This window comes from Rhamphochromis sp. 'chilingali', assembly GCF_963969265.1.
Source record: "Rhamphochromis sp. 'chilingali' genome assembly, chromosome: 19".
Classification (NCBI taxonomy): Eukaryota; Metazoa; Chordata; class Actinopteri; order Cichliformes; family Cichlidae; genus Rhamphochromis; species Rhamphochromis sp. 'chilingali'.
Genome location: NC_137946.1, coordinates 24,656,040 through 24,671,289, shown reverse-complemented (window position 1 = coordinate 24,671,289; position 15,250 = coordinate 24,656,040). Strand labels below are relative to the sequence as shown.

The window sequence follows — 15,250 nt, the reverse complement described above, 5'->3', positions numbered from 1 at the left end:
GCCGCTATTATGCAGAAACATTTCTCACTAACATAAATCACTCGCATCAACAGCCTTTACCGGCTTGACACTTTTCAAAAGACACATAAAGGACATGATAGGAATGTGAAAAGGATTTCCTCCTGCTCTTTCTATAGTCCCCTCTCCCTTCTTAGATCTGAAATGTCACATCCGTAGCTATTAGCCTAGCTCCGTAGTGCTGAACTCTGAAAAGACACTCAGTCTACAATTTATGCCCCTCATTAGCGTGAGACAAGACAGTGAACAAGTCCTTTTGAGATTTCTCTGAGCGCCAGCTCCTCATCACAAGCCCCTGGCCTGAATGATGCGTGGAGCGACGGCGCTCCCCTCCACGCCAAGGGCAGGCTGATTGCCAAGGCTTCACTCAAAGGTCATGCAATTAAGCTTTGTTCCCGCTTCAATAAGGCTTTGACTGACTTACTGTGCTCCTCCGTCTGAACAGATGTGATTTTTGGCCTCAAGCGAGCTAAAATTCTGCCCTCCATTCATGTCCACAATCACGTATTCAAAGAAACGAGTCAGAGATAGAAGAATCATCACAAAAAAATTAACATATGTGTAGCTTGTCCACAAATTTAAATTCTAATATTGATATTCAGGGATGAGGAGGCAGTGTGGTAGAGGTTAAGTAAGTTGGATTTGGAGCCAGGAACTGCTTGAATGAGAGTCTTATCAGCGATAAGCTCTTCTCCCCAAATGTCCTTGGGCAAGGCATTTAACCTCTAAAGTGCTTCAAAGGAGCTACTAAACAGCCTTTCAGTGTTGTGGAAAAGTCTTGAGCCACCTCTTATTCTTTATATTATTGAAATACACAAAAACATACATGGAAATACAGTAAATAAGGTACAAAATGTTTTTACAATTCTAACAAGCCTGAATGTCAGCAGTGATTAGACCTGGTATGTCTTAGACCAGTGGTCCCCAACCCCCGGGCCATGTAAGTCGTTTGGTACTGGGTCGTGAGAGTTGAGGCCTGATGTGAAATTTATGGTTTTCAGGGTTTTTATTGTTATTTTTTTATTGTTTGTATCGTTATCTCAGTATCCCTGGGTCTTCTCCTGTGTGTTATGAATAAATCTTCTATTTTTGGTACTGTTACTGGTTTATTTTGTTGTATTTATCCGCGACACCTTAAAGGCCGGTCCGTGAAAATATTGTTGGACATAAACCGGTCCGTGGCGCAAAAAAGGTTGGGGACCACTGACTTAGACACAAATAGCTGTCCAGGCTTCTTAAAGGACATTCAAAGCTCTTCGTTGGACGCTGGCTGGCTGCTTTTTGTTCTGTTCTCTCCCAAACTGCTTCAACGCTGAGGTCCGGGCTCTGGGGAGGCCAGTCCATGACTGACGGTGTTCCATTGTGTGTTTTTCTATCGCGACCTCCAACACTGCTGACTGAAGTGCAGCCACATGACAGAGCCTGCACCATGTTTTACAGATGGCTGTAGACACTCACACCTCAATAAATAATGACAACAATTTAAACAAAAAATTAGTCCTGTTGCAACTAACTGCCAACTAACTGTTGGTACAAAAGTATCATTTTATCCTTGTCAAACTGTCTTCCCTTTAGCAATTTTCACACATTCAAATAAAGAAATGGACACAAATGTTCTGTTTTTGTGACAGACTGCTAGCATAAAGCGCATAAAGATACAATTTGAAACTGTTTTTTGGTTCTTGCCAAGTTGTCTACTATGTATAGACACAGCACTGGTTTTCCTTGAAGTATTCTTTGTGCTTGAATTAGTAAAAGATTGGAATTAAGTGACTTAAGATAAAAAGACTTCTTTGAAAATGGTCAGATATGAGGTCGGGACTGAAAATAAGTGAAAAAGCAGTCCTTCAGAAAGTCTGGAAAACTATTGCTCAAGACCATTTTAAAAGACTAGTTTGGCTTCTTGGGAGCAAGATTTCAAGAAATTAATGGTGGCTAGGGCTGGGCGATAAAATCCACATTGTGGTATAATTTGAAGCACGTGCGGTAACGATATATATCGCGATATATTCTTTTCTTCTGTATAATGTATTTTCCACACTATAAAGCACACTTAAAATCCTTTAATTTTCTCAAAAATCAAGAGTGTGCCTTATGTATGAATTCTGGTTGTGCTTAATGACCTCGAACCAATTTTGACGTGCAGAAATCTGTTAAAAAGTGTTTTAGTACAACTTTGGTAAGCCGCACTGCTTGATGGATTGTCAGAGCATTACGGCTGCTGTAGTGAGGAGCTTCAGAGTAATCTGGGTCCAAAACTCCGTCCGCTTCAGATCCCAAAGTCAAACGAACACTGAGAGTTAAAAACGGTCTAAATTCTTTCATCTTTAATAAAATCATCAGCGTTGCTGCTTTACCAGGTGTAACAGTTAAGTTTAACATCCAGAGTTAGAAGTTAACAGGAAGTTATCTCGCTAGTTTCCACCTAAACATGACATACCATGTTCTGACTGAGAGATTTTTGAAACTAATTAAAACGTACAGCTCTGCTACCACTTCCAACATAAATTAAGACAGAAAACTAAACAGCAGTGACGTTTGCAGGGTTACTGAAGTTGGACTACCTGGTATATAATGTTGTGCTACGTGATTGCTAGCGACACAGCTATGTTAGCATAACATTAGCACAGTGAAGCTGGAGGATGAATGCCAACTTTTTTTCCACTCGATAAAAGTTAACGTGAGGGATTCTGGTGGTCAGGGACAAATGCAATCGCATAGCTGGATGCTATACACAGGCCAAACTTCAGTCAGGAGAACAACTAAGATTATTCATCCACAATACGAGGTTAGTTATTAATATACTGCAACAACATGGGAATAGAACAGCTGCGAGAGAATTCAACATTAATGAATCAATGTTACGGAAGTGGAGGAAGCGCAGTTTTTGGATTTCCCCATATTTCAAAAGTGCTTCATCTCTTTGCTATGACTGTCGGCATAATTTGCAGATGATAATGGTTGTAGCCGCTGCGATGCTTTTGATCAAAACAGGCGCAGCTTGATGACATCATCAACATGCGCTATCGCGGTAGAGCGGTATAGTCAAAATCTCTGAGCCCCTAATGGTGGCTCAACATTTTTGGACAGCACTGTGAATTGTATTGGGGCAGCTTGGATGCCTAAATATGACAGAAAAAAATAAGTGAACAAATTAGAGCAGAATTGTTATAATAAATGTAATATCTGCTAAGTTTTTTTAAGTTGTAATTTTAAAAAAATCCAAAAAACTAACTTCCTGTTTAAAAACAGAGATTTCCGCACAATAACTGACTAAACCAAGGCATGCAGCCCCCAAACCCACTCCAGTGGATCAGATCAGTGGAGGCTGTGCTTGTACTCTGCAGCTCCCAGGTGTGAACATGTGTACAGTCATGAATATGAAGCAAGATTTTTTAGAGAGAGCAAAAGAAAGAGGGCGAACAGGCATCGAAACACTTCCTCCAATAAATAAAGTTTTTTAAAAAACTGGGTCACTGACAAGAAAGAGTGAAGGCGACTTAAGAGGCAGAAGCGATAAGCCAATTTCCCCCTGCAGAGTCCAATGTAAAACATCATTCTTGGTACGGCAGCTACGGCAGGCGATCTGGTGAAATGGCAAGCAAAGGCTGGGGAGAGAGATGTGACCTAGTTTTGGAGGAGATGTGTGGCTGAAACAACCAAACAACTGCATGATTAATGCTGCTTTGCATGTCTGCATCGACTGCAACTTGAGTCGGTTGTTGTGCTTTTTAGAAGCAAAATTTACTAACAGGGAACAACACAGTGGATCAAATGAAAGCCAATCTGTGTCTGCTCGCCAAGAGCTCCAGGAGATTTACCTTAAATGCAGCTTTCTAAAACAAATATTTTTTAAAAAGACATAAAAAGTCAAGCTTTTTTCCCCCATTTTTTAAAATAGCACATCAGGGGTGGTATTTGACCCAAAGAACAATTTCCCTCTGTCATGGCGGCTACATCAGCTCCCTCAGCGCCGCTCCTCGCTTCCCCTACACTACAACTTTGAAGACCTGCCATTATCCACCAGATCCGCTAAAACTTTCCCACTGAGTCTGGTCCCAACTCACACAGTCACCGATGCCAGCTTGTCACTGAACTCTTGCCATCCCGGTCCCATCTCTGCCTGTCCTGTTAACCAATCCAAGCCATCTTTTTTGACACCCCTTCTTGCCCCCTTGGTTCTGTTTGCTGGTTTGGATCACCTTTTTGTGCTCACTGTAAGCCTTTCTTATTTCAGCACTCGCTTGGTAAGCTTCATTTTCACGCCTCTCCTGTCTCAGTCTCTGCCATTGGCTTTGAGTTCTCCTTTTAACATCTGATGCATTAAAGTCCACCCGTCTGGTGTTGTGTGCCGGCCAAAGTAAATGCGACGAGAGTGGGCCCGCAGGGTCCTAGAACAGTACATCAACTTCTCAAGTGGCTTCATATTAACGCCCACTCTGATGCTAGATCTATTTTTAAAGCAGGAGAGATCCGCTGACAGACACGTTTGCCTTGTGTCGTCGATATGAGGCGTTCAACGAGATGCAGGAATCTCCTTATTTTCAACTTTCATACCATTTTGTCCTTCAGTCTGCTTTATCTGCTTCTGGTTCACACAATGCATAGGAGGCAGAAAATGAGCATGATCATTTTGCATTTAATGAGAGATTTTCTGCTAGTTGAGAAAAGTGAGAGACGGATGGTGTGTTGTGGATGGACCGCCTGCTGAGTTTGTCAAGTTTTTATTTTCTCGGTTTCACTGTTGAATGTCAGCGCAGCGCGAGCTTTCCAGGAAGGCATTTTCACTGTTTCTGAGCGACTGGAAGCAAAACCTGACATTTAGCAACTGACAATAAAACCATCAGTTATCAGAAGGAATCTGAAAGAAGAAGCGGACAGCTGTGACTTGGGAGGTAAAGCAGGTCCTAAGCCACAACTGGGTGTGCAAGTGTGCAAGTGTGCAAATGTGTAAATGCTTAATGCGGTTTGAGTGCTCAGACTAGACCAGGAAAGCTCTACATAAATTTATGCCTCCCATTCAGTACTTTCTTTCCAAACTCATCTCTCTCCCTCTCTCTCTCTGTAGACTTTTCCACCCCATCAGGTGCAGTTAGTGTCCAGCCCTTTGATGTTCTGCCATGAAACCATCAGACATGACCGAAAGTACAAATATGGGCCATGAAAGGCAAGCGCAGACACACACCGACTGCTGATGGCTAACTAGAAATAAAACAAATGCACATGAGTGCACAAATATTAACTTTCCGCACCAGACAAAATACACACCCGCTGATTATTGTTTATATTTCCCCAAAGAAGTTCTCTGGCCAACGCTGCTAAGTTTATGTGTCAACAACAAACTTTAGAGCTCTGAGATGGAAGCACAACAAGTGAAAATATCTACAAAAGCAATGTCCAAAATAACAGTTTTTCAGCCCTCACTGAGGTCGGCGCAGGCTACACCTAGTACTGTCTACACCTCAGGACAACTCATTTTGAACTGAGCACTGTACTGTGCAAAACTACCGAGCCACCCCTCATTTCTTTATGTTTTCCTTCTGATGGGCCTGACTTTTTGGTATTTTTTTTGTTTTTAAAGTGATCTTGAGTAAAAATGTTTGCAGGCTTGCTGAAGGTCTTTCAAGGTGCATTTCAGTCATTTTCAGTCTGGACCGTGTACCTGATTAAGAAATGGGGGGGGGAAAAATCTGGTCCTTCAGTTGATGTTCACTGAAGAAATGGTCTCAGTGGGAGGGTGGCTATTAGGAAACAGGGAGAAAAGGCGGAAGTATGCTGAATTATACAAGAACCTGCCTTAACAACAGTGGTAACAGGTCTGATGGAGCGATTAACTTAAATTAGAAACAGCTTCAATTTTCACCATGACAATGATACCAAACATATTGCCAATGCAGTAAAAACATAACTAGATAGAAAAACACACAGTGGAACACTATGGGCTTCTCCCCACACTCCAGAGCAATGTGGGATCATCTTGAGAGCAGAACAGAAGGCAGCCAACATCCAAAGAAGAGCTTCAAATGTCCTACAAGAACCCTGGAGAACTAGTCCTGTTGCTAATCGGACACGTTTTCTTTTCTCTTACCAATAAGTGCAAACAATGTGTTTCTATTTAACTTTTCAACACCTGGCAGGTGAGCGAGGGGGGAGCAATGCTGACAGTTTAATACGATGGTTCGGCGCTATGTTGGCTCGCGGCGTGTGAATGTGTGAGCGTGTCCGCATTCGTTTATTTGCACTCATCTCCCGGCTGGTATGTGTCGACATGCAAAACTCTCCGCCATCCATCCAGCCTGCTCATCCATTCACTAGGCTTGGCACGTGTGTGTGTGTGTGTGTGTGTGTGTGTGTGTGTGTGTGTGTGTGTGTGTGTGTGTGTGTGTGTGTGTGTGTGTGTGTGTGTGTGTGTGTGTGTGTGTGTGTGAGAGAGAGAGAAAGAGACAAACTGTAACATCAACTTCGAGCTGTTTGCATCTGGTTGCCATGGAGTTTCACAGCTGTTTCCACCAGACCCTAATGAGCTTCAGCAGCTGTTAGCTTAGAGGACACACACACGTAAAAATACACTAACATGTATACATACAGTACACATTAGTTAGTTTGTATCGTTACCTGTGATTGTTTACTTGCCTTATTGTTCACATATACAAGATTGCAGAGCATCTGAGCCAGCAGTAAGGCTGATCTAAATAACAATATATCACAATCACGACTCTTGACAGGGATCCATCTATAACATCTGCCTTGGAACAATAACCCTAATCTTTGGAACAATAACCCTAATCTTGACACACAAGCTGTTAAAAATGCTTTGGTTCACACAGTCTGTCAATACCCCGAGGACAGATTTCAATTTCCCTTTTATTCTCTTCTACTGGAACATGACTTTAACAAGTATTAAAGTATAAGGCTTGATATGTGTGAAAAGCACACTATAACATAGTGCATTAGATTAAAGGATGGAACAAATAGCTTATTTCACAATTTTAAAAAAAAATGTAAATGTAATGTAAACAAAACAGATTCCTCCTCTGTTTAAAAATGAGTTTTTGCACAGTCTTACTTATAAATGGGCAGATGATCATATACCTCCACCTCAGGAAAAATGGATCTACAGTTCACTGTAAAAAATCTTATTGTATTAATTTCATCAAGCATTACAGCTTCTGCTCTCAAACAGATAACAGTATGAAGATTATTAAATCCAGCATCTGAAGTTCTTCAGCGGACAGAACAGGTAGCTGTGGTACTCCTAATGTTAATGCTAAAGCCAACGAGCATGACCTAAATATTGGAAAAGGTGGACCCAGCTGTTCTACTCAGACAGGGCTTGGATGTGGATTTAGTAAGTAAGGAGTATCTCTCTGTTATTTTACTGCAAATTAAAAGGACACCGGAAACAGCTCCTACTTTCTTATCAATGCTATAGATGAGAAAGACACCTGTAGCCGTGATAACTATAAATAACAAAGAGCCAAAAACTATAACGTCAAAACACTTTGAAGACATTAAAAGGACTACATCAAACTGACAAAGGTAAACTTTAAGTTTTTAAGTTTTTCACTAGAAAAGGGGGGGGAAATCAGATATTAAAAATTTAAGAAACCAAGCAGACTAAAAAATTAAAGCTCATGCAAAAATACCAAAAACTGAGGCCACCTATTGTCTATAGGGAATATTACACATTTTAGCTAGTGTGTGTGCAGTTTCACATTTCATCACATCTCTCATTTTTCAAAAGCGCAAGATGGTGACAATGAAAACGCTCATCTATCTGTAGAATCCCATACAATTCGCTGCTACCAAATTTCCACTTCATATTAACTGTACGGACAATGCTTTATTTTTTTTTACCTTTTTGTTACCTTTTATAGATAACAACTTACCTATGTTTGCATTTTTGTTTTGTTAAGGCTTACAATTAAAGGTGCGTATTGGTCAAAGCACCGTTAGCCATTCACTGTCTGCGCTAATTCCAATCGCTGCCATGTCAAGTGTATTTGTGGTAGAAATGCAATTATCTAATTAATACTACAAGTTTTCTGTGCAGTTAACTGTCCTAATTTCCCTTACATTTTTGTAAATAAAACTCTTATCCATTTATCTATTACTTAGCACTAATTAGCATGTGCCTGTGTCTAACGTATAGATAAAGCTTGCTAACATGCTAGCATTAGCATTAGCCGATAACTTAGCACTCCACATTCTCCTCCAAATACAGACACATGTAGACCTCACAGCAACATGACTGTGGTCAAAATGCTAACTTGAGACTATAAAAAATGGCTTCACAGACTAATGGGTAATGTCAAAGTGGTTATGTCTATGTTTCATACACACAGTCTATGACTAACATGAATAGACATGTTAGTCAAACCCCAAACACTTTCCACTGCAAAACCCACTCATTTTTGCTTTGTAATCATATCATCACTCAATATATGATTTCAAAAAATGAATAAATTACATATAAGCAAAATAAACTTCTCATCCTATAAAGCTGTCTTTAGGTTACTAACATTAAATCATGCTCACTAAAAGGAAAATCGAGGCAGTATTAATTAAAATCTTGGAAGTATTACATATCAAACACCTTAAACAATAAAACAATCTATATTAATCTCATTTTACTTTGGTTTACTTTCACTGAACAAGTGCTGATATATTGTATACCACCCCTGCTGATGTAAAATCCATATACAGCATCTACAGCTGACTTCTGTCTCCACACACACACACACACACACACACACACACACACACACACACACAGTTAAACAACAATGCTATCGAAAGTGCTTCACACCTGCTCATCATCTTTTTCGGCAATCCCCCCGCTGATACCACTTCCTTCCTCCCATGTTGCACCAGAAGTGGCTGATATTATCATTTCTAGTTCAAAGCCTTCTTGCTGTAAATTGCCTGTAAAGCCTACTCAGGTAACATTTATCTTACCCTTCTCGCCTCCACGGGGCTGCTGGATATTTGTTATTGAAAATACTGTGACAAGTTGAAAGGTGTGAAACTAGTGCTTCCGATCATGCCATCCCGCTTTGGTAGGCCCAGAAAATAAAGCAATCATAATTTGCGACTACATATTATATATTGCCATATTGTTTTGATGATGATGACGGCTTAAGATGCATTAATCTGGATTAATAAGCAGATTACAGTACTTTGACTGAGTGTAGGTATTCTATTTGTTTTAATCAAGACTACCCACATGATATAGCATTAAAAAATTTTTTAAATTAATCGCTTTTAACTTCATGCCTTTGGTGGGTACACAATATTTAACTGTTCCCCTTCCCAGTTGTAAATAGCTGATTAACTGCATCACTGATTGCAGGTCACAGCTTTTGCTAAATGCCCAGCTGCAGACTGTATACAGCTTATTTCTGTTCTGTTTATACAATATAAACCTCATTTTGTTTGTTGAGATTTGTTAAACCCTAAAATACCATCTGGGTCACTCCTGTCCCAAATAGCTTTATTTTTTTGTATTACAGCATTAAATATACTTTTGATGAATTTTACATGCCTAATTAAATGCGGTACAAAAGTCCTCATTTCAAAGGCAGCAATCTGCTCAATAACAGATCATCCTCGTTAAATTGTGTGCAACTCACAGAGTAAGTTATCAAAATATCAAGGTCACAGAGACCAGTTGCTATTCATTTTATTCTCTAATGTTAACTATGCATATTTAATATTCTGCAGCTTTGCTCTCCCTATGCATACACTATGCATAAAGGAAAAAACACCAACAGACATCATAAACATAAACCCTTGCTGTGTCTGCTCGCATCTCCCAATAGAGACCATGACGAATGGATTGATTTTTCCCTCAAAAAAGATTTTTGTAAACTAAGCTTCTTTTTCTGTGTAAGCTGCATGTAAGCAGTAGCAGACAGTTTTCATCTCTTCACACCTGCAGCCTTGAACTATTCCCAACAATGCCAATCTCATGTTTTCTATGTTTATGCATCTAGCAACCATTGAAATTCTCCATCTCCACCCTCATCTAAAACAAGATAAAAAAAAAAACTATAGGGAAAAAAAGGAAGCATTTGACTGTGTCCTCCTTCCGCCGAGAAAAAAACATCTAAACCACTTCTAAGAAAAGGCAAAGCTGGAGTACGACTCGCAAAGGCGCAAATAAAGATGGCTCATTTTTAGAAAAGCACTACGTTGTCATTACAAAGTCCATAGTGTTTAACATTTGCCACACCTCCCTCCGACCAAGAGTATGCATCAACCCATAAACTTTTAAACCCAGAAACCCACATTTGGAGCTACTGTTCAATTTTCTCACCAGTGGGGATGCAAATCGTGAGGATTCTTCACTACCTAAAAATAATGTTTTTGTTGACATGTTTTTAAAAAAAGCATGTAGTTCCAACCACTGGACTAACTACAAAACACGCCATGTACAGTAGTTGACAGAACCAGGCTTTTCATGGAAGGATGAAGGGGAGGGAGGTTAAAAACTAGAAGAAATCTTTGATAGAGCACACTTAAGCATCATAGCCTAGAAGTCTATTTCACCCAGTGAACCATTTCGAGAACAAAAACCACATGGAAATGTGACATTTGTTGTTTCGCTCGTCTATATTAGCCACATTTATCTACCACTTACATACTTCCTTTCATCCTTTGTCATTAGCTAGGTGAAAAAAGTGAAATAGTCATGTCACTCGTAACAACAATCCAGAAGGAAACTACAAACTCTCATTTAAAAGCTGCTGAGTCTACAGCTTTGCAGAGCGTCTGTTTTCGGTTTGTGTCCAGGCTGGTGCTCACCACACTTGGCAAGCAAAGGAAACCTCACTCCTGACCCTGGAGAGTAGTTAACTGCCTATCAAGTAAAAACAAGGAACTAATGTTAGCATTATCAGCAAGGGAGGAAGGCCTTTTTTCTTAGGCATGTGACGTTTGAACTATAAAACACACAGCAAGGTGTTGCTATCGCCTCAGGACGATTCACACTCTGACAGCAGTTGCAGCCACCTCTGGTTGAAGTGCTGACAGGCAACCAGTTAGTACTCAAAGATGGGTTAGTCCTGTATTCTGGCTTAAGGACAGTGTCTTTGTTAGCTCCTCAAAATGCTGTCAAAGGATGACTTCCCTTTGAAACATTTAGTCATGAGCCCAATTAACAGGCTAGAAGGAATAACTACACATGTAATCAAGGAGTTTTTTGAGTCATGTGTGGGTTTTCCGTATTCATCAATGCCATTTTTCATTGCAACCCACTGCCTCCTCATTAGCTTTGTATGAATTCTGAAGATGACACTGAGCAATTTCAGAAGAACAGTCTTCCCTTGATTTTGCAGGGTAATTGCTTATAATAAAAAAAACTAGGTCAAAAATTAAAGAGACTTTGAGAATTAGATCCAACTTTTACACCTGGTAAATTACCGTGCAAAGAGATCCTGATTTTTGGATTGGCTGTCAGAAAACAATCAGATACAAACAAAGTCCTCTAAAGTTGAAAAAGTAGGTCAGACACTGATAATCAACCTCTTGATTTAAACGTGAAATAACGAATCTGAAGTTGTCCTCCAGCCTTTCCGGAAGAGAATTTTAAAAAATGACTGTAACAGATATAAGTGAGTTATAAGTGATTTACAAGTGAGCACTTTTATACCAGCAATAATGTTGTTGAATTATACAATTCCTGATTGAAACCATCCATCCATTTTCTTCACTGTTTAAATCGCATGGCTGATTTAAATGGTCTCTACTTATCTACACTAAACTCAATTATGGATATTTCTAGAGGGTTAACAATCAAAAGCTTAAAGAACCTAGCCTTCTGATGGTTGCAGTAGGTGGACATTGTCAGTTAGCAAAGCAACATCACTTTGAATGTTTGCAATATTAACAGGTAAACTCAAAACGTTACAAATAATGTAAAGATTCACCGTTTAAGTAAAACAAACAGAGATCTAGCAACCAGCTTTTGCACCTGTAATCATAGAACCTAGGGTTACAGTAAGTAACCAATCCCACAAATCCCTTCCTTTCGCATGTTTGCGAAATGATATCACAAAATTGTAACATTACCTTGTCAATGCGATGGACACTACGCCAAAGTGGAAACAGAAAGGCTCAAAGACCCAAACAAACTAAAGTGGAAAAACAGCCGTGATATTTCTATCAGCACCAAGAGAGCAAAAAGCACCAGATTTTTTACATTAAATGAGTTAAGCTGTCTTGACACCAGTTCAAATGCACTCACAACTCTTTTTGAAAACTTTGCACTGAACCTTTGTCAGCTGCCACCCGCTTTTTTTTTGTTTGTTCAACCTTTCTTGTCACTCACTGCTTCGGAAAAAGCAGAAACATTACTTCAAAACACCATCCTTTATGAAAGAGCAGCGTGCCCCGGAGCGAGGAGGCAGCATTATGAAAGGGAACATGGCCCCTGGCTCTTCAGCTGAGGCCCGGGTCAGAGCAGAGAGCTAAAGTAGTAATTACTGAGAGACTGATTGCTGACAGGACCTTCCAACAGCCTGTGGTTAACTGGATGGAGCTGAGGGGGAGGAAGCATCAAATGCACAGGCCTGACAGATGCTCTGCTGATGACTCGTACTTCAGGGTGGTTCGGGGCATGCATGCCATTTTGCTTTATTCATTCTTCTTTTAAAAGTCACTGAAAAACAGAATATTTGAGCTTCTTCACTTTTGCTAGTTTTTGACATTTCTTTTGAGCCACGATGCAGAGATACAGATAAGGTGGGAGCAAATTAACTTAAAGTATATGAATTCATTTTGTTAAAGAACTTTGTCATTGAACATCCTTAGAAGCCCAGATCTGCCGTCAGAGGCAGTTACCTCCTCTGCGTTATTTAAAAATTCCCCCCCTGCTAATTTTTTAAGAGTAAATGCAATTTCTTCCAAATGGCAGATTTATTTTTGAAGTGAAACTCTTCAAAAAGCAAGAGACGAGTTCTCCTTAAACAGATCAGAGCCCACTTCACTGAGAGTGGGAGCAATGTGTGATTGTGGCAGGCAACACATTGCCACAACTGGTAGAGTGCACCATTTTCCAACTGGATTATGCCAGTTTCTTGCTCAGAGTGGTCATTTGAGAGCCCGTGGCTCATTCATCATGACCATATGGATGTTACAACCTGGTATTTTAGCCAACCAATTTATGCCATCAGTGCGCCTGGTTGATTTTGCTGCGGTGACGGAGATGGCTGTATTTACATTGGACAGAAGCGACCGTTTCACTGATTCACTGACTCTCAAATGCCTTTTGTGTGAATTTATTTGATTTCCACTGATTGTGTACGCTTGGACAGTGGAATAAGCATGTTTTGACATATGTTTTTATCAAATACTCTGTGGTCTCTTACAGATCTGCAGTGGCAACTAGCTCTGAAACATGAGACGGTAGCAACAATGCCCACATTACATGCAACCAAGCAAACAAAGGATGTGACTGGGTATTTGAATATCATTCTACTGTTCAAAAACATGGACAAGCTGACCAAAAATGTTTGAATGTGACCATTTCTGCCAATTTTGCAAACCAAAAACAAATTTCTTTCATTGAAGTGGAGCAAAATTGTGAGCTTGTCACGGTCAAACAGAGACTGGGTTTCATTAAACACATGCTGGTGTACTCTATGGGTCTGAGTCACTAAACCCAGCTGCCAAACTAACTTACCTCTGATGGTTTCTTGTGCTGGTGGCGGACCCATGTGCTGCTGGTGCCCGTATTCTTGGATGACCTGGACCACGACGTCACTTGACCTGCAGGAATAACAAAGACAGCAATGATACCACAGTCAGTGTAAGTATGTGAATTCTTTTTAGAGTTTCTAGTTTTGCTCTTCTCCTCTGCTCTCAGTTTAACACCTTATCTCACCATGTGCTCTACTCCAGAGCCGAACGAAGTTAATTTGGGAAAAAAACAAACAAAAAACAAAGTTGCCATACTATTTTAGAACCTGAAATTACCAGAACTGGTTATAATGGAGGAGTTTAAGTCCCCTTCAAAGGAATGAAAAAATAGCACACTTGGCAAACACTCTTGAAACACATTTGGGCACCTTTTTGGGCGTTTATCTTGAAGCATTATCTAAACAGACTTTAGTTTCCACTTGCATCTATATAATCAGCAGTGAAATGTCATCAAAACGAGAGCGTGAGCTCATCCAGCTCACAACCCATCATAATTCCCAGGTTGTTGTAATGTGTGATGCACAGAAAGACGTTTTCTTCGAAAGCCCCAATCACACCTTCTCAATGTTATTGTCAATCAACAGAAGTACTTCCTCCATGAATATGATCAATAAAACCATAATCGTCACCATCGAACAGGATACAACAGGTGTAGCACAGTGATATTTCGAGCCACTGCATCATTTGATATTTCATCAAGTTTCTTTATCCTTTAGTGCAAAATGTATCAATACTGAATCTTATCTAATCTTTCTCTAAAATCACTGTCTTCTTCTTTCGACGGCTCACTTTAACGGTCTTCGGCTCCACCGCCTGTCTTTTTGTGTCACCGTCTCTGAACCACACATCATAGCAGGTCTCACTACCATCTTGTAAACCCTCCCTTTCACTCTTGCTCTTCTTCCTCCTTCTGTCACAAATCCCTCCTGACTCTCACATCCACCAACTCACTGCTGCCTGTACTCTCTTCTTCATCTTTCTCGTGCACTGTCCATTGCTTTGGATGGTTTACCCCAGCTCAACCCTCATCCACTGCATCTACTCCTTCTTCACTGACACACCTGTCTACCTCTTTTTCACACGTGTATTCTGCTCTCTACTCTCACTACAGATCACAATGTCATGTGCAAACATCACAGTCCATGGAGATGTGTTAACCCGTCCATCACCACTAGAAACAACAGAGTGCTCAGAGCCAATCCCTGATGTAATCCCATACCCACCTAATCATTCCAACAGCACACTGTCTCACTGTCCTCATACATGTCCTGGACCACCCTCACATACTTCTCTGCTACTCCTGACTTCCTCATGCAGTACCACAGTATCTCTTGGCACTCCATCATATGCCTTTTCTAGATCCACAAAAACAGTGCAGCTCCTTCTGATCTTCTCAATCAACATTCTTTGACCAAACATCATATCTGTAATTCTCTTTCTCAGCACGAAGTCATACTGTTCACTGATCACCTCTCTCCTTAACCTACCTTCAACAGCTCTTTCCCATATCTTCATGCTATGATTCATCAGC

At 40.3% G+C, this 15,250-nt stretch overlaps 1 protein-coding gene across 3 annotated transcripts in view; it reads right to left on the bottom strand.

Moving 5' to 3' along the window:
• jade2 (jade family PHD finger 2) overlaps positions 1-15,250 on the bottom strand; it is a 233,019-nt gene that overhangs the window by 179,923 nt on the left and 37,846 nt on the right. For all 3 annotated transcript variants that reach the window (XM_080866369.1, XM_080866370.1, XM_080866371.1), the window contains exon 3: positions 13,703-13,788. In XM_080866369.1, the coding sequence (XP_080722495.1) occupies positions 13,703-13,788 (86 nt within the window). The remainder of the gene's footprint in view (positions 1-13,702; positions 13,789-15,250) is intronic.